Source organism: Phyllobates terribilis, unplaced genomic scaffold, assembly GCF_046119375.1.
Source record: "Phyllobates terribilis strain yellow unplaced genomic scaffold, ASM4611937v1 Scaffold_3__8_contigs__length_932513732, whole genome shotgun sequence".
Taxonomy (NCBI): Eukaryota; Metazoa; Chordata; class Amphibia; order Anura; family Dendrobatidae; genus Phyllobates; species Phyllobates terribilis.
The window spans coordinates 549,980,155-550,000,205 of NW_027362763.1; the positions used below are offsets into that span (position 1 = coordinate 549,980,155).

Sequence of the window (20,051 nt, forward strand, 5' to 3'; positions counted from 1 at the left end):
AGAAGTCTGGTGGATACACAGCTGATAGTCCTACTGAACAGACTGTTAGAATTTGTATTATGGCAAGAAAAACGCAGCTAAGTAAAGAAAAACGAGTGGCCATCATTACTTTAAGAAATGAAGGTCAGTCAGTGCGAAAAATTGGGAAAACTTTGAAAATGTCCCCAAGTGCAGTTGCAAAAACCATCAAGCGCTACAAAGAAACTGGCTCACATGAGGACAGCCCCAGGAAAGGAAGACCAAGAGTCACCTCTGCTTCTGAGGATAAGTTTATCCGAGTCACCAGCCTCAGAAATCGCAGGTTAACAGCAGCTCAGATAAGAGACCAGGTCAATGCCACACAGAGTTCTAGCTGCAGACACATCTCTACAACAACTGTTAAGAGGAGACTTTGTGCAGCAGGCTTTCATGGTAAAATAGCTGCTAGGAAACCACTGCTAAGGACAGGCAACAAGCAGAAGAGACTTGTTTGGGCTAAAGAACACAAGGAATGGACATTAGACCAGTGGAAATCTGTGCTTTGGTGTGATAAGTCCAAATTTGAGATCTTTGGTTCCAACCACCGTGTCTTTGTGCGACGCAGAAAAGGTGAACGGATGGACTCTACATGCCTGGTTCCCACCATGAAGCATGGAGGAGGAGGTGTGATGGTGTGGGGGTGCTTTGCTGGTGACACTGTTGGGGATTTATTCAAAACTGAAGACATACTGAACCAGCATGGCTACCACAGCATCTTGCAGCGGCATGCTATTCCATCCGGTTTGCGTTTAGTTGGACCATCATTTATTTTTCAACAGGACAATGACCCCAAACACACCTCCAGGCTGTGTAAGGGCTATTTGACCAAGATGGAGAGTGATGGGGTGCTACGCCAGATGACCTGGCCTCCACAGTCACCAGACCTGAACCCAATCGAGATGGTTTGGGGTGAGCTGGACTGCAGAGTAAAGGCAAAAGGACCAACAGATGCTAAGCATCTCTGGGAACTCCTTCAAGATTGTTGGAAGACCATTTCCGGTGACTACCTCTTGAAGCTCATCAAGAGAATGCCAAGAGTGTGCAAAGCAGTCATCAAAGCAAAAGGTGGCTACTTTGAAGAACCTAGAATATAAGACATATTTTCAGTTTTTTCACGCTTTTTTGTTAAGTATATAATTCCACATGTGTTAATTCATAGTTTTGATGCCTTCAGTGTGAATGTACAATTTTCATAGTCAAGAAAATACAGGAAAAACTTTAAATGAGAAGGTGTGTCCAAACTTTTGGTCTGTACTGTATATATACATGCACTGTGTTCCAAATTATTATGCAAATAATATTTACTCAGATTTTCCCAAATTACCTATATGAATTGCAGTCATTGTAATTTTCCAGTCAAATAACTATTAGAGTACAATTGAAAAGGTTTTTGTACAAACTGCCTATGATAACAGTATATTTTTTAAAAAATAAAACACTCAAACTGCACTCAAAATGCATGTTCCAAATTATTATGCACAGCAGAGTTTTCAACCTTTTCATTTTAATAAAGAACAAAAAAATGGTCATTTTTGCAATTATAGGCATTAGCAGGTTATTACAAACTGATATCAAACAGTTTTCAACTCAAAACTTGATTCTAGGTGATGTCACATTTGCACATAGGACCCCTTGTCCGAAAGGAGCTTCTGAACTCTCTCATTCATTGAATTTGTCAGGTTTTGGATGGTTTCTGCTTGAATTGTTTTGCATGAGGACAGAATACCCTCCCAGAGCTGTTGCTTAGATATGAACTGCCTCCCGCCATCATAGACACTCCTTTTGATGATGCTCCAGAGATTCTCAATGGGGTTGAGGTCAGGGGAGCATGGGGGCCACACCATAAGTTTGTCCCCTTTTATGCCCACTCCATCCATCTGGACCATCGAACTGTTTTGTTCACCCATGAGTGCCGTGCAACGCTCGAAGGTACAGATGGATGGAGTGGAGGATGGCTGGTTGATGGACACCCCATGCAAACACGGCTACGGCGCCAACAAGGAGGAGGTGGAGTAATGTTTTGGGCTGGAATCATGGGGAGAGAGATTGTCGGCCCCTTTAGGATCCCTGAAGGGGTAAAGATGAACTCCATAATGTATGTGGAGTTTCTCAAACAGAACTTCCTGCCATGGTTCAAGAAGAAGAACCGTGCATTCCGCAGCAAGATCATTTTCATGCATGATAATGCACCGTCTCATGCTGCACATAACACATCTGCATCTCTGGCTGCTATGGGCATAAAAGGGGACAAACTTATGGTGTGGCCCCCATGCTCCCCTGACCTCAACCCCATTGAGAACCTCTGGCGCATTATCAAAAGGAGTGTCTATGATGGCGGGAGGCAGTTCACATCTAAGCAACAGCTCTGGGAGGGTATTCTGTCCTCATGCAAAACAATTGAAGCAGAAACCATCCAAAACCTGACCATTCAATGGACGAGAGAATTCAGAAGCTCCTTTCGAACAAGGGGTCCTATGTGCAAATGTGACATCACCTAGAATAAAGTTTTGAGTTGAAAACTGTTTGATTTCAGTTTGTAATAATCTGCTAATGCTTATAATTTCAAAAATGGCCATTTTTTTGTTCTTTATTAAAATGAAAAGGTTGAAAACTCTGCTGTGCATAATAATTTGGAACATGCATTTTGAGTGCAGTTTGAGTTTTTTATTTTTTTAAAAATATACTGTTATCATAGGCAGTTTGTACAAAAACCTTTCAATTGTACTCTAATAGTTATTTGACTGGAAAATTGCAATGACTGCAATTCATATAGGTAATTTGGGAAAATCTGAGAAAATATTATTTGCATAATAATTTGGAACACAGTGCGTATATATATATATATATATATATATATATATATATATATATATATGATTTGTTTGCACTGCATTTTCTAGGTTGCTGGTTTCGTCTGCACAGCTGCCGTTTATTTAACCCTCCGTAACATACAATATCGGTTCTAACGAGTTCACATACAATGTGACTGTCAGGCGCAGGCTAGAAAAATACCTATAATATCTAATGTTTGCAATTTCAGTGCTCTAAAAGTGATCAGTGACCTTCATAGGGATGTAATAAAAGAGACTACACATAATCAGGTGCAAAAAAAAACATTTACTTAACATAAAACTAATAACTCTGAAATACAAACATTTCAAAACTCCCGCCAAATAAAAGAGATGTGCCTGTCAGGCCTATTGTATGTGACGGAGGGTTAATGAGATTTATTTTCTTTACATGTGATTGCATAACTTCCTCTACATCTACTTCCTTTATTTCTGGTCTTAACATGCTATGATTAAGGGCGCAACTAACGTGCCAGAAATGCCTTAGAAGGTTTTCATTTTTCTTTGTTTTAATATGACCTAATAAATTTTGGAATTTTTATCGAGTCAGAGTGCCGACTCCATTCCCTCTTCCTTCCCTACTATTTGGCTGTGCTCACCAGCGGGACCGGCACCCTCCAGTGATCGATTTCCACCTCAGACTGAATTCAGCGTGGCAGCTCCCTGATCCTCTCTCCTGTCCCTAATCGCATGCTACTTGCATTTTAACAGGAGTTAGTTGAAACTGTATCATGTGGTGGTAATCTACTGATGAATATTGGACCCACTCATGATGGTCGCATCCCTGTAGTATTTGAAGAGCGTTTACAAGAGATGGGAAAATGGCTGAAGGTGAATGGTGAGGCTATCTATAGTACAAAGCCTTGGAGAGCTCAGAATGATTCGATTACACCGGGAGTTTGGTAAGAGTCACGGTTATTTAACAAATTTGACTGAGCTCATCATAAACCATATTTATGAAATTTGTATTGTGCCTCTTTAAGGTTCATCGATACAAAAAGAATTCATCAAACACTTTGAGCCAGAAAACTGGAGTATAAATGTTCAATTTTTTTGTTCTTAGACAAGCTCCAACACTTTTCTGAAAGTAATCAGAACTTGGCAAGAGAGGCATGGTTAGATTTACTATCATTTACACTGCAAAGTGCCATAAATTGTGAGACTTGCACAGGCGGCCTAAAAAATGTGCCAAATTTTGAAGAGGCATGTGTCTTAATGAATCTGGCGGATATTAGTCCAGGGAAATTTGTATGAAGAATATAAAATAACAATTTTGTTGAATTCCTCCCTTAGTCTGTTTTTGCTTTTTGGCTACTGGCGTATTTCTGTGGTTCCGATTTTATAATGAGATTTTGTATAACTGAAATCTTCTCTACAACTTATGGTTTTCCCCATTATTGTCAGTAGGGGAAAATAGCTGCATTAAAACCATAAGTAGAAACCATGGTCATTGTACTGGCATTCAGTTGCACAAGGAATTTTTCTTGGCACTTGCTGATTACTACGGGCCAGCTGTTTGCCTAAACTTAAATACATTCGGCCCAATTCATTGCATTTGTGCATTTTTTTAAATCTACAGTAGTTAAATTTTGCCACATTCAAGCCCAGAAAAGTTACACAAAATAAAGATCATTTTATACATAAACTATGTGTGCCATCTTGAAGAATTTGATGCAAAAATAGTTAAATGCCACAAGGCAAAAAAAAGATAATCAATACAGCATTGGAGAGGTAGGTAATGGTTATTTCTGCATTTTGTAACATTCTCTTTTCTTGGGCAAGTTCTGTAAAATCCAGAAAAACTCTTTTTATCTTTTTTTTTTATTATTATTTATAGCATTACCATTCTGACTTCAGAAATATTGAAGGATTTCCCACAAATATGATTAACAAAAGACGCAGCCTACAATGGGAGCCATATGCATTATATGTACTTTTCTACCACAAGTCGGCATTTAAACAGGGTATTGGTCTGCAGAATATTCCTGTCAATTTCACTGGGCGGATTTGCCTGTATGCAGGTCAACACCTCAGCATTGCATAACCGCCTTCAGGCTGTGCTTAGTTCGTTTTACAATGTTCTCTGCTGATGGGCACACTCCCGTTTTGATTCTAAGAACAGTGCAGCTAGGGATCCTGAGTGTATATTAACAGCGTTGATCCTCCCCTTTTGATCCTATGACTACTGCAGCCATTGCTCCTGACACCTTGAAGACCTTGGTTAGAATATACATTACCTGGACTGAACTTCAATACAGGTAATTATTGTCTATACACGCTTCCCAGGGTGTCAGATGTACTTGTTCCAAGATTTACTAACCAAAGAGAAGTACAGTGTAAGCAATATGCACGGTCTATGCACTCCCCAGGTTGTCAGGAGCAATGGCTGTATTGTTCATAAGATCAAAAGAGATATACGTACAGTACTAGCAATAAACACGGTCTATGTACTTCCTAGGGTGACTGACAGGAACCCTTTCTGCACTGTTCTTAGGCTCAAAAGACTAGTATCAGTGCTGGCAATATACACTGTCTATACAATCTCTAGGGCAGGGGTCTCAATCTCAGCCGAGTAAATAGGCCGCACATAGTAAAAATTTGAATATGACAGACTGCGTTCTTTGCGGGACAAGATGTTTTCAGTAATACCATTTTTGTTCTATGTGACTTTTTGATATTTTTTTTACTATTTTTGGCTTTTTTATGGTGTATCACTTGTGGTATGGTAGAAGTTTTCTTTTTTTACTTCAGTTTTTACATAAAACATAATTTTATATTTTTACTCTGAATTTCTTTTTAAAATGTTTTCCTTTTTTTTGTCCCCCAATTGGCCCCATACAGTAATAATGTTTAACAATTCGCCCAACATAGTAATTCTGGCCCCAATTCTGTAATAATGTCCCCAATCCTGATCTCCATTTGGTAGTAATATCCCCCATCCTCTAATAATGTCCCCAATCTTGTAGTAATGTTCCCATCCTGGACCCCATTGTAACGCTGGTGGGTGTGGACCCACTGTGCTACAAGCCGGGTTTACTCTGGAGGGGCGTGTCTAAGTGACTGCCTGGTTTCCGCTAGAGCATCTTGTGAGGATAGGCTTGGCCGCAGGTAGTAGTTGCCAGTTACTACTCCGGAGAGTCCTCGGGACTGCAGCAGTAGACCAAAGGGTCAGAGGCACGGGTGCGCGGTACACGAGGGCAAAGACCAGACGTGCTCAGACAGTCTGAGGTCGATGCAGGCAGCAAAGGGTCAGTAAACATAGCCAAGGGCAGGAGCGGAGATGTCAAGCAGGACGGGTAAACAGGCTGGGTCATTAACGGGAATCAGAATGCAGGAGAATGTATAAACATGTGCTACAAGGTAGGAACCAATGTTCGGGCGAGGAGTGGATGAAGGAGCTGCCTAATAAAGGCCCTGCTAGCACAGGATAGGCCGGGGAACCTGATCTCTGCCGGACACAGCAGGGTAAAATTCCTGCAGAGACCGGCCAAGCCCCCTAAGGCTAGATGGATAAGACATCTAGATGCAGCAGTGCTGAGGAGTGTAAGAGGAAACAAACTCATTGAAGCAGCTTGCCATGAGAAAAAAACGCACAGTAAGTGGGGTGGTGCTTAGGAGGCATGCGAATTGTCGCCGTGGCACCCATCTTGTAGTAATGTTTCCATCCTGGTCCCCATCTTCTAGTAATGTCTCCTTCCTGGTCCCCATCTTCGGTAATGTCTCCATCCTGGTCCCCATCTTGTGGTAATGTCCCCACCTTGTCCCATGTTATAGCAATGTTCATATCCTGGTCCCCATCTTGTAGTAATGTCTCCATCCTGGTCCCCTTTTGTAGTAAGGTCCCCATCCTTGTCCCATCTTGTAGCAATATTCCCATCCTGGTCCCCTTCTTGTAGTAATGTTCCCATCTTGGTCCCCATTGTAACACTGGTGGGTGTGGACCCACTGCGCAACAGGCTGGGCTTACCCTGGAGGGGCGTGTCTAAGCGACTACCTGGTTTCTGCTAGAGCCTCTTGTGGTGAGGATAGGCTTGGCCGCAGGTAGTCGCCAGGCACTACTCCAGGGCAGTCCCAGGGACTGCAGCAGTTGACTGGAGGGTCAGAGGCACGGGTGCACGGTATAGGAGGGCAAAGACCAGACGTGGTCAGACAGTCTGAGGTCGATGCAGGCAGCAAAGGGTCAGTAAACATAGCCGAGAGCAGGAGGAGAGAGGGGTCAGGCAGGACAGGTAAACAGGCTGGGTCATTAACGGGAATCAGAATACAGGAGAATGTATAAACGTGCTACAAGGTAGGAACCAATGTTCGGACGAGGAGTAGAGGAAGGAGCTGCCTAATAAAGGCCCTGCTGGCACGGGATAGGCAGGTGAACCTGATCTCTGCAGGACACAGCACGGTTAAATTCCTGCAGAGACCGGCCACGCCCCCTAAGACTAGATGAATAACACATGTAGATGCAACAGTGCTGAGGAGTGTAGGAGGAATCCAACTAACTGGAGCGGCCTGCCACGAGGAAAAAACGCACAGTGTGTGGGGCGGCGCTGAGGAGGCATGAGAATTGTCGCCGTGGCACCCATCTTGTAGTAATGTCTGCATCCAGTAAGGTCATGGAGTGGCCTAGCCATTCTACAGACTTTAATTCCATAGAAAACTTATGGAGGGAGTTGAAGCTCCAAGTTGCCAAGCAACAGCCTCAAAATCTGAATGATTAGAGATGATCTGCAAAGAGGAATGGACCAAAATTCCTCCTGACATATGCTCAAACCTCATCATCAACTACAAAAAACGTATGACTGCTGTGCTTGCCAACAAGGGTTTTGCCACCAAGTATTAACAGTTGTTTGCCAGATGAATCAAATACTTATTTCTCGCTGCAAAATGCAAATAAATTTACACAATGTGATTTTCTTGATTTTTTTTGGGATATTCTATCTCAATGTTAAAATTAATTTACCCTTAAAATTATAGACTGTTCATGTCTTTGTCAGTGGGCAAATTTACCAAAAAAGCGAGGGATCAAATAACTATTTCCTTCACTGTATATGTACAGTACAGACCAAAAGTTTGGACACACCTTCTCATTTAAAGATTTTTCTGTATTTTCATGACTATGGAAATTGTACATTCACACTGAAGGCATCAAAACTATGAATTAACACATGTGGAATTATATACTTAACAAAAAAGTGTGAAACAACTGAAAATATGTCTTATATTCTAGGTTCTTCAAAGTAGCCACCTTTTGCTTTGATGACTGCTTTGCACACTCTTGGCATTCTCTTGATGAGCTTCAAGAGGTAGTCACCGGAAATGGTCTTCCAACAATCTTGAAGGAGTTCCCAGAGATGCTTAGCACTTGTGGGCCCTTTTGCCTTCACTCTGCGGTCCAGCTCACCTCAAACCATCTCGATTGGGTTCAGGTCTGGTGACTGTGGAGGCCAGGTCATCTGGCGTAGCACCCCATCACTCTCCTTCTTGGTCAAATAGCCCTTACACAGCCTGGAGGTGTGTTTGGGGTCATTGTCCTGTTGAAAAATAAATGATGGTCCAACTAAACGCAAACCGGATGGAATACCATGCCGCTGCAAGATGCTGTGGTAGCCATGCTGGTTCAGTATGCCTTCAATTTTGAATAAATCCCCAGCAGTGTCACCAGCAAAGCACCCCCTCACCATTACACCTCCTCCTCCATTCTTCACGGTGGGAACCAGGCATGTAGAGTCCATCCGTTCACCTTTTCTGCGTCGCACAAAGACACGGTGGTTGGAACCAAAGATCTCAAATTTGGACTCATCAGACCAAAGCACAGATTTCCACTGGTCTAATGTCCATTCCTTGTGTTCTTTAGCCCAAACAAGTCTCTTCTGCTTGTTGCCTATCCTTAGCAGTGGTTTCCTAGCAGCTATTTTACCATGAAGGCCTGCTGCACAAAGTCTCCTCTTAACAGTTGTTGTAGAGTTGTAGAGATGTATCTGCTGCTAGAACTCTGTGTGGCATTGACCTGGTCTCTAATCTGAGCTGCTGTTAACCTGCGATTTCTGAGGCTGGTGACTTGGATAAACTTATCCTCAGAAGCAGAGGTGACTCTTGGTCTTCCTTTCCTGGGGCGGTCCTCATGTGAGCAAGTTTCTTTGTAGCGCTTGATGGTTTTTGCAACTGCACTTGGGGACACTTTAAAACTTTGCCCAATTTTTCAGACTGACTGACCTTCATTTCTTAAAGTAATGATGGCCACTCGTTTTTCTTTACTTAGCTGCTTTTTTCTTGCCATAATACAAATTCTAACAGTCTATTCAGTAGGACTATCAGCTGTGTATCCACCAGACTTCTGCACAACACAATTGATGGTCCCAACCCCATTTATAAGGCAAGAAATCCCACTTATTAAACCTGTCAGGGCACACCTGTGAATTGAAAACCATTTCTGGTGACTACCTCTTGAAGCTCATCAAGAGAATGCCAAGAGTGTGCAAAGCAGTCATCAAAGCAAAAGGTGGCTACTTTGAAGAACCTAGAATATAAGACATATTTTCAGTTGTTTCACACTTTTTTGTTAAGTATATAATTCCACATGTGTTAATTCACAGTTTTGCTGCCTTCAGTGTGAATGTACAATTTTCATAGTCATGAAAATACAGAAAAATCTTTAAATGAGAAGGTGTGTCCAAACTTTTGGTCTGTACTGTATATATCTATCTGAATACTCCTGAGAAACCACAAGTTTTAAATACTGTTACAAAATTTAAATGAGTTGTTTGGCCTTAGGGTACAAGTCTGCAGTCGCTGTGACTGCAGCCTTTTGACTCCTCACATTGTGCACACTGTGAGGATTCTTCAGCGGCCATTGCATTGGGTGCGTGACCGCAAGTATGTGATTTGCATACTTCAGGTCATGAGCCGACTAGATGGGCGCGGCCTTGCTCAATGCAAGTTTATTGAGCGAAACCAGACACAGTCTAGTCGGAATGTGGCTGAAAGTATGCAAATCACATATTTGCGGTCACATTACAGTCTGCTCCCAGCACCAGAGAATCCTCACAGTGTATGCAATGTGAGGATTCACAAGTCTGTGGTCACATAGAATGACTACAGACTTGTACCCTAAGGCCAGACAACCCCTTTAAGGTAATCACATTTTTATATAGAAAGGTATTATTTTTTGAAAATCCCCATTAATGCAATGTTTATTCAACAGGTATACATGTAGCTCTCAAGAGCAATCTGTGTATGCTATATTCCTGGAGTGGCCCACAAATTGGAAAATAATCCTTGGAGAACCCATACCTGGTGGGAAGACAGAGGTCAGTTAACTTTTAGGGATATTAGATTTTTTTTTATTAGCATTTGTCATACCCTTTTCTTTATCAGATCAAGTGCTATGATTTATGCAAATGGTTTAGAGGTTAGAAATGCAAACTAACCATAATATATGTAATACAAAATATACAATTAATTAAAAAAAATAAATTATAAACAGGTACATTTTTTAACTGTAGTAGTGCAGCAATAAGAAAAATGGTAATACTACATTGTGAGGTCTAGTCCCAGTTAGTAAGTTAGTGTAGTGTTAGTGTAGAAAGTACAATCGGGGGAGGAACGTTGAACTTGATGGACCTAGGTCTTCTTCAACCTATGTTACTAGATGTGATATTATAATAAAGGATTATATTAAATCATATCCTCACATTATAAAACACGTTTTATTTATGATTTGTCTATATTTTGCGTTTTTTTGTGGCACTGCGTTTTAATATGGAGTTGGGATGATTTGGCCACCTTTTTGTGGGCTTTCTAAACAAAAAAAAAAACCCACACAATTAAGGGTATGTTCCGACCGAATGCGAAGATAGTAAATTATCCAGCTGGATTTTCAAATGAGATAATTTAAAACAAACAAAATGCAAATTGTCTCTTTAGAGAGGAAGAGAAAACACAAAATTTGAGCTTGGTTTAAGTTGCTATACATGCAGCACATAAATATGTTTCACAATGGCCATAAACCAGAAAAACCTACAAGAAGCAAAATGAACATAAACCCTGCTGTAAATAAATAAAAAGCAAGAGTGCATTTAAATAAATTAGGGTTCTTAGTAACACCGTTTTTTATCAAAAATAGTATAAAAGCTTTCCCACCGCGAGAAGGTGAACCCGTTCGGGAAAGTCCTACACTGTCTAATATTAAAAACCTTACCAAGTGTCAAAACTGACCTCTGTGTGAATAAGGGCAGACAAAGGACTGAGTCCCGAACTGTGGAAACCAGCCAAGGGAAGCTTTTTAAATATATTATCCAGCTCTCCGAAGGGAGGCCTAGAGATGAGATGATTTAAAAAAACAAAATGCAAATTGTCTCTTCCGAGACTCTGTGGCACTAGAGTTTTAGTCCTCTTCCTCTCTGAAGAGACAATTTGCATATTTCCCAGAGGAGCATTGCGGCTTCAAACCAGTTACACTTGTTTCTGTTTTTTTTTTAACCTCCATTTCCTAACTTGTCCTAGAAAACTGAAAGCTATAAATTTGATAGTGTACTAATACTTCATCATTATTTATGAAGTAGTTTAAGTAAACTCATACTAATGTCCCTCCTATTGCAGTTTTAAAGAGACTATAACTGTCACTGTAACTGCACAATAATGGGGCATACTCATTCACAGGATATGCCAAAAATGTGTGGTAGTTGTGGGTCCCATCACTGGTAACTGCATCTATCTCCAGAATGGAGGCCCATCATGCACATCCATTAGTGGAGAAGTAGTTATAATTCCCATACAAATTATTAGGGAGTTACACATATTTGAATTCTCTGCACAGACGGCTCTCGTTGTGACACGTTCTCTAAAAAAAGGTCATGTTCATGGGACCCGGGTCTACCATACAATTATGCATATTGTCTAATGGAACTATAAAAAAAAAAAAGATTCTCTTGGTAACTGAGCATTTAAGTACAAGGCCACTGATAGGGTATTTTATAATTAAAATAAATATAAAGATGAGCATATGCTAAAAAAGCTACACATATTTGCACTGTATTTTTTTAATTTGCTTTGTAAAGTCCAAATATAGCAACTGTGTTAAGCTGTCTGTGACACAGAGCGGACAGCACACTCGTCCTGGCTGTAGTCGGGTCATTTTGCACTCCCTTTACAATGACCCAGTATCAGCAGGGAGGGGGAAGGAGGTTGTCCATGGCGGATCAGAGAGGGAAGGGAGCAAAGCATCCGCGTTTTCAGGGAGGCAGATCTCACAGTCTGAACTGATTCCGTGTAAATGAGAAAAAGCACAGGTTTTGTAAGAAGCAAGGTGATTAGTTATGAAAGTTCCATGATGAACCCTTCAAGTTGTCATGTAAGGCTACTTTCCCACGTTCAGGATTTGATGCGTTTTTGACTCTGCGTATTTATGCATCGTTAAAACCACAGCGGCCAGATGTTAGATGTTACAGCATAGTGGATGGGATTTCTAGAAATCCCATGTGCACTTGTGGATCACTCGCGGAAACTGACATGCGGGGCGTCTTTCAGATCTGCAGCATGTCAATTTCTCTTGCTTGTACGCATGTGGATTTTCCCCATAGACTTGCATTAATGAGGAAAATCTGCATGTGTAAAAAACATAAAATGCATGTCCGCTAATTTGCATAATGGGTACGTAAATGGGGCGGATATTCTGCATCATCAAAACTGCAGCAAATCCTGAACGTGGGATTGTATTTTTAAAGTCCTAAATAATTGTGGTTACAGCCACGCCATCAATGATGGGTTCACTTTTTAAAAGGGAACTCAGTTCCTGGTTGCAATATGTAATGTAATATGACATATCTGGACCTTGGTACTCTGATTTTAATAAGTTATCTCCTATCTGCAGGATAGGTGAGAACTGTTAGATTGGTGAAGGTCCAACTGCTGGGCCCCACAGCAATGCCCAGAACTGGGGTCTCATTTCTCCTATTTTGATAGAGCAGCATGTGCACTGCCGGACTATTTAACTATGGGGCTGACAGAGGTAGTTCAGCTATGTCAGTCCCATAGACAATAAATGTTGTGATAGCGTACGAGTGACTACCACTCTATATGAATGGGGGCTGTGGGATCTCCTTTCTGAACAGTGGTGGGAGTCCTAGTAGTTTAGCAGTTATGACTTAAATACCCCTTTAATATAATACACCTATTTAGTTAATTTCTTTTTGTATATATTGTTTTCACCAATAGTTTGACTTGTCCCTAATAAGAATACTATTAAAATTGTGTGATGAAAATGCTATGGTCTATTTCAGGTTCAGCTGGTTGGATATGAAGGAAAACTCACATGGTTGCCATTGGGAGAGAAAGGAATGATTGTATCCCTGCCAGCACTTGGTCCTTCACAAATGGTAGTCCAATGGGGCTGGGTACTGAAGATCACTAACCTGAATGAAGCTGTTGTAACGCCTAGGCACCAGAGAAAGCGTGGAATTATGTAATTGTTTATGAATCTTAATTCTGCAGTAACACTTAAGTTATTGCTAATTATTATCTAGACACAGAATGTGTTTGGTTCAGTTTTTTTTTTTTCAACCCCTTTACGACCTTGGGATTTTCCGTTTTTGCATTTTCGTTTTTTGCTCCCCTTGTTCCCAGAGCCATAGCGTTTTTTATTTTTTGGACAATATGGCCATGTGAGGGCTTCTTTTTTGCGGGACAAGTTGTACTTTTGAACGACATTACTGGTTTTACTATATCATGTACTGGAAAACGGGAAAAAAATTCCAAGTGCGCTGAAATTGCAAAAAATGCAATTCCACAGTTTTTTTTTCCTTTCCACGTTCACTGGATGCTAAAACTGACCTGCCATATTACTATTCTCCAGGTCATTGCCATATTATTATTCTCCAGGTCATTACGAGTTCGTAGACACCAAACATGTATAGGTTCTTTTTTATTTAAGTGGTGGAAAAAAAATCGAAAGTTTGCTAAAAAAAAAAAAAAAAATGGCGCCATTTTCCGAGACCCTTAGCGTCTCCATTTTTCGGGATCTGGGGCCGGGTGAGGGCTTATTTTTTGCGCGCCGGGCTGACGTTTTTATTGATACTATTTTGGGGTAGATATGATGTTTTGATTGCCCGGTATTGCATTTTATTACAATGTAGCGGCAACCAAAAAACGTAATTCTGGCGTTTGGAATTATTTTTTCGTTACGCCGTTTACAGATCGGATTAATTTTTTTTTATTTTGATAGATCGGGCGATTCTGAACGCGGCGATACCAAATATGTGTATGTGGGGTTTATTTTTTATTATTTTATTTTGAATGGGGCGAAAGGGGGGTGATTTAAACTTTATATATATATATATATATATATATATATATATATTTTTTACACTTTTTGCTTGCTTCTATAGTCTCCATAGGAGAGTAGAAGCAGCAGCTGTCTGATCGCCTCTGCTACATAGAGGTGATGAGCAGATCACCTCTATGTAGCAGAAATGCTCCTGTGCTATGAGCGCCGACCACTAGGTGGAGCTCATAGCAATCTTTACATGACAACCACTGGGGTCTGCTGCAGACCCAGGGTTGTCATGCCCACCCATCAGTGACCCGCGATCACGTGACGGGGTCACTGATGGGCGGGGCTAAGGCCGAGCTTCCGACGCAGTGCTGTTAAACGCTGCTGTCAGAGATTGACAGCGGCATTTAACTGGTTAACAGCTGACTATTATTTCTGACTTGATTGTATTAATGGCCTAGATCAGTCCACAGGAATATTCTGACACCTTGAATTCACAATTATTCCAGTTCTTTGAAACTTCCTGAATCTCATGCTTAACAGTTTGTTATAAATGAAAAACAAACAATAAGGATCATATCTATGAAACTGAAGCATTCTCCAAAATACCTTAGGCTCACATCTTTTCAAAGGAAAAAAATATCAGGGCTTCATAGGTGGGAATCCTATTTAGTAATATTTCAGAATTAAAGCAAGGTTTTTCTATAGTTTAACAGGTGTATGTATTTAGGTGTAGCCAGAATCTGTTACTCTGATCAAATAAAAAGGATGTTAAAAAAATTGGGATTTGATTGGGATTGTATTAATGTTTCACTTGTGAAAGCTAAACTTTTTTTCTTGAAATTATATGTATTTTTTTTGTAATTCTTTAAGGTTTAAGAGGAATATATTTTAGTTATTTTGATAAATGAACAGTACTGTTGTATTTCTAATTAATTTTCTAGCTGGATATTAACCACTTCGCGCCAGAGCCTGTTTTTGCCTTCGTGACCGGGCCAATTTTTTCAATTCTGACCACTGTCACTTTATGAGGTAATTACTCTGGAACGCTTCAACGGATCCCCCTGATTCTGAGATTGTTTTTTTGTGACATATTGTACTTCATGATAGTGGTAAAATTTCTTCGATATCACTTGCGTTTATTTGTGAAAAAATCGGAAATTTGGCGAAAATTTTGCAATTTTCAAACTTTGAATTTTCATGCCCTTTAATCAGAGAGATATGTCACACAAAATAGTTAATGAATAACATTTCCCACATGTCTACTTCACATCAGCACAATTTTGGAACCAAAATTTTTTTCTGTTAGGAAGCTATAAGGGTTAAAAGTTGACCAGCGATTTCTCATTTTTACAACAAAATTTACAAAAACATTTTTTTAGGGACCACATCTTATTTGAAGTGACTTTGAGGAGCCTTTATGACAGAAAATACCCCAAAGTGATACCATTCTAAAAACTGCACCCCTCAAGGTGCTCAAAATCACATTCAAGAAGTTTATTAACCCTTCAGGTGCTTCACAGGAATTTTTGGAATGTGGAAGAAAACAATGAACATTTAACTTTTTTTCACAAAACTGCTACTTTAGCCTCAAATTTTTAATTTTCACAAGGGCAGCCAGAAAAAATGGACCCCAAAATGTGTTGTGCAATTTCTCCTGAGCACGCTGATACCCCATATGTGGTGTAAAGCCACTGTTTGGGCGCACGGCATGGCTCGGAAGGTAAGGAGCGCCATTTGACTTTTGGAATGGAAATTTGACTGGAATTGATAGCGGACGCCATGTTGCATTTGGAGAGCCCCTGAGGTGCCTAAACAGAGGAAACCCCCAACAAGTCACCCCATTTTGGAAACTAGACCCCTCAAGGAACTTATCTAGATGTGTGGTGAGCACCTTGAACCCCCAGGGGCTTCACACAATTTTATAATATTGAAGGGTGAAAATAAAAAAACACATTTTTAACACAAAACTGCTACTTTAGCCTCAAATTTTTAATTTTCACAAGGGCAGCCAGAAAAAATGGACCCCAAAATGTGTTGTGCAATTTCTCCTGAGCACGCTGATACCCCATATGTGGTGCAAAGCCACTGTTTGGGCGCACGGCATGGCTCGGAAGGTAAGGAGCGCCATTTGACTTTTGGAATGGAAATTTGACTGGAATCGATAGCGGACGCCATGTTGCATTTGGAGAGCCCCTGAGGTGCCTAAACAGAGGAAACCCCCAACAAGTCACCCCATTTTGGAAACTAGACCCCTCAAGGAACTTATCTAGATGTGTGGTGAGCACCTTGAACCCCCAGGGGCTTCACACAATTTTATAATGTTGAAGGGTGAAAATAAGAAAACACATTTTTAACACAAAACTGCTACTTTAGCCTCAAATTTTTAATTTTCACAAGGGCAGCCAGAAAAAATGGACCCCAAAATGTGTTGTGCAATTTCTCCTGAGCACGCTGATACCCCATATGTGGTGCAAAGCCACTGTTTGGGCGCACGGCATGGCTCGGAAGGTAAGGAGCGCCATTTGACTTTTGGAATGGAAATTTGACTGGAATCGATAGCGGACGCCATGTTGCATTTGGAGAGCCCCTGAGGTGCCTAAACAGAGGAAACCCCCAACAAGTCACCCCATTTTGGAAACTAGACCCCTCAAGGAACTTATCTAGATGTGTGGTGAGCACCTTGAACCCCCAGGGGCTTCACACAATTTTATAATGTTGAAGGGTGAAAATAAGAAAACACATTTTTAACACAAAACTGCTACTTTAGCCTCACATTTTTAATTTTCACAAGGGCAGCCAGAAAAAATGGACCCCAAAATGTGTTGTGCAATTTCTCCTGAGCACGCTGATACCCCATATGTGGTGCAAAGCCACTGTTTGGGCGCACGGAATGGTTCGGAAGGTAAGGAGCGCCATTTGATTTTTGGAATGGAAATTTGACTGGAATCGATAGTGGACGCCATGTTGCATTTGGAGAGCCCCTGAGGTGCCTAAACAGAGGAAACCCCCAACAAGTCACCCCATTTTGGAAACTAGACCCCTCAAGGAACTTATCTAGATGTGTGGTGAGCACCTTGAACCCCCAGGGGCTTCACACAATTTTATAATGTTGAAGGGTGAAAATAAAAAAACACATTTTTAACACAAAACTGCTACTTTAGCCTCAAATTTTTAATTTTCACAAGGGCAGCCAGAAAAAATGGACCCCAAAATGTGTTGTGCAATTTCTCCTGAGCACGCTGATACCCCATATGTGGTGCAAAGCCACTGTTTGGGCGCACGGCATGGCTCGGAAGGTAAGGAGCGCCATTTGACTTTTGGAATGGAAATTTGACTGGAATCGATAGCGGACGCCATGTTGCATTTGGAGATCCCCTGAGGTGCCTAAACAGAGGAAACCCACAACAAGTGACCGAATTTTACAATCTACTCCTCTGTATAAATTAATCTAGTGGTGGGAAAATAAGTAGGTAAATGGTCACTAAACCCATAGATGAATTCCCACAGAGGTGTCATTTCCATAATGGGGTCACTTCAGGGGGGATTATGCTGTTCTGGCACTTTTCAGAGTACCAGAGCTAAAGAATCCCCCCTGAAGTGACCCCATTTTGGAAATGACACCCCTCTGGGAATTCATCTATGGGTTTAGGACCATTTTAACTCGATGGATGATTTCCAGAAACAAGCACGCAATGGAAGGTTTAGATTCTGGAGAACCCCCCCTGGAAATTAAGTGAGCTCTACTCGAATATGTCATTCACTAAATGAACCAAATGTTTGAATGACAAATTGGGATACATTTTTACAGTTTAAAAACGTGGTTCTGTGTGGTAGATTTTAAAGCAGTCAGTGACGCATAAGGCTGGCAATGATGGGCATTGTGGGCAATAGTAGCGGGTATCACGCCTCATTCCTATCTTAGTACATACACGACATCTTTTCTGGGGGTTCCTTCTTGTTTCCGTTGCTGGAATAAGTGCAATAAAATGTCGCTCAGTGAGTCTTTTCACATCCTCAGATTCTAATGGATGAGCGGGGCTAACACTTTGAAAGACAAGATTTTCAATTACCTTTTCTTGATAATCAAGAAAAGGATCTGAATTTCCTGCTTTTTTGTACAACACAAAAGAATTGTATGTGGCCACCTGAAACAAATAGATAACCAACGTTTTATACCAGGTATAGGACTTTCTTGATACCTGGTATGGCTGTAGAACCTGGTCTGCAAGGTCCACACCCCCCATGTGTTTGTTGTAGTCAATGACTGACACAGGTTTTTGCTTCGGAGTGGTGGATCCTAGTTCTACAGTGGCCCTTGTGGCATCTGTGTGGATCGAGCTGAGGACAAAAATATCCCTCTTATCCCTATATTTCAGGGCAAGCAGCTCTCCGTTGCGTACAGCCCCTGACTGCCCCTTTTGGAACTTTTGGTTGACCAATGGTTGTGGAAACCCCTGACGGTTTTTACGGATGGTCCCACAAGCCCCGATGTTGTGTTCAACCAGACTTTTAAATAGGGGTATGCTGGTGTAATAATTGTCCACATATAGATTGTAGCCTTTTTGAAAAAATGGACTTATCAGCTCCCAAACAATTTTTGCAGATGTCCCCAGATAAGTAGGGCATCCTGGTGGGTTTAGTTGGCTATCTTTCCCCTCATATATGCGGAAAGCGGATGTGTATCCGGTTGAACTTTCGCACATTTTATAGATCTTTATTCCAAACCTTGCCCTTTTAGATGGGATAAATTGCTTGAGGTGCAGTCTTCCTTTGAATTTTACAAGGGACTCATCTATAGAAATATTTTGTGTTGGGGTGTAGAGGCTTAAGAATTTTTCTGACAAATTTTCAATGATGGGTCTAATTTTATATAACCTGTCATGTTCTGGGGCATTTCTGGGCAGGCATTGACTATTGTCGTTAAAATGCCAAAACCGCATGAGCATTTCATAACGGGTCCTAGGCAGAATGACTGAAAACATAGGGGTGGCTTGAACAGGGTGGTTGGACCAGTAGGATCGAATGCTCGGTTTTTTAACAAGCCCCATGGCAAATGTAAGTCCTACAAATTTTTTTATTTCCGGGACATTAGTTGGTGTCCATAAATTTGCCCTAGCATAGTAAGATCGGGGATTCTGGCTTATGAATTGGGATGCATATAAATTTGTTTGCACGACAATATGCTCTAGCAAGCTGTCTGTAAAAAACAAATTAAAAAAATGAATTGGTCCAAAATCTTCCACCTCCACATTTATACCAGGAGTGGCGTTGAAATCAGGGCTGAATGGAGCAGCCGAATCCGAAGCCTCCCATCTGGGAAATGCTAGATCATGTGGCAAAGCCCCTTGTACACTGGCGTGCGCCAATTCACTAGTAGCAGGGACAGCGCTTGTACTGGGCAGTGTTCCCTGATTTGGAGACTTTTCTCCAGTAGCGCTATTTGCCCCTATTGTTGTACTGGTCCTTGGGCTTGAGGATGGACCAGAATCACTGCTCATTTCTGAGCTCTCAGTGTCGCCGCTACTAAAGCCCTCAAAATCCACATCTCCATCTGAGATTGCGCTGTCATCAGTGTCAGAACACAGCAGGGCATACACCTCCTCTGCGGTATAAGTCTGACGGGCCATTTTATTTTTAGATTTTTTGACTGGACTGAACGGACCGGACTGAACTGACCTGACAGGACTGACTGACTGACCTGACAGCACTGACTGACTGACCCGACAGGACTGACCCGACAGGACTGACTGACTGACCCGACAGGACTGACTGACTGACCCGACAGGACTGACTGACTGACCCGACAGGACTGACTGACTGACCCGACAGGACTGACTGACTGACCCGACAGGACTGACTGACTGACCCGACAGGACTGACTGACTGATCTGACAGGACTGACTGACTGATCTGACAGGACT

General features: G+C 41.4%; 1 protein-coding gene across 2 annotated transcripts in view; it reads left to right on the plus strand.

Moving 5' to 3' along the window:
• FUCA2 (alpha-L-fucosidase 2) overlaps window positions 1-14,074 on the plus strand; it is a 36,573-nt gene extending 22,499 nt beyond the window's left edge. Inside the window, exons 5-7 of one of the 2 annotated variants that reach the window (XM_073671373.1) lie at window positions 3,579-3,769; window positions 10,063-10,168; window positions 13,139-14,074. In XM_073671373.1, coding sequence (XP_073527474.1) covers window positions 3,579-3,769; window positions 10,063-10,168; window positions 13,139-13,324 — 483 coding nt within the window. In that variant the 3' untranslated portion in view covers window positions 13,325-14,074. The remainder of the gene's footprint in view (window positions 1-3,578; window positions 3,770-10,062; window positions 10,169-13,138) is intronic. The other variant, XM_073671374.1, reaches the window with a different exon arrangement.
• The last annotated feature ends 5,977 nt before the right edge of the window (window positions 14,075-20,051 follow it).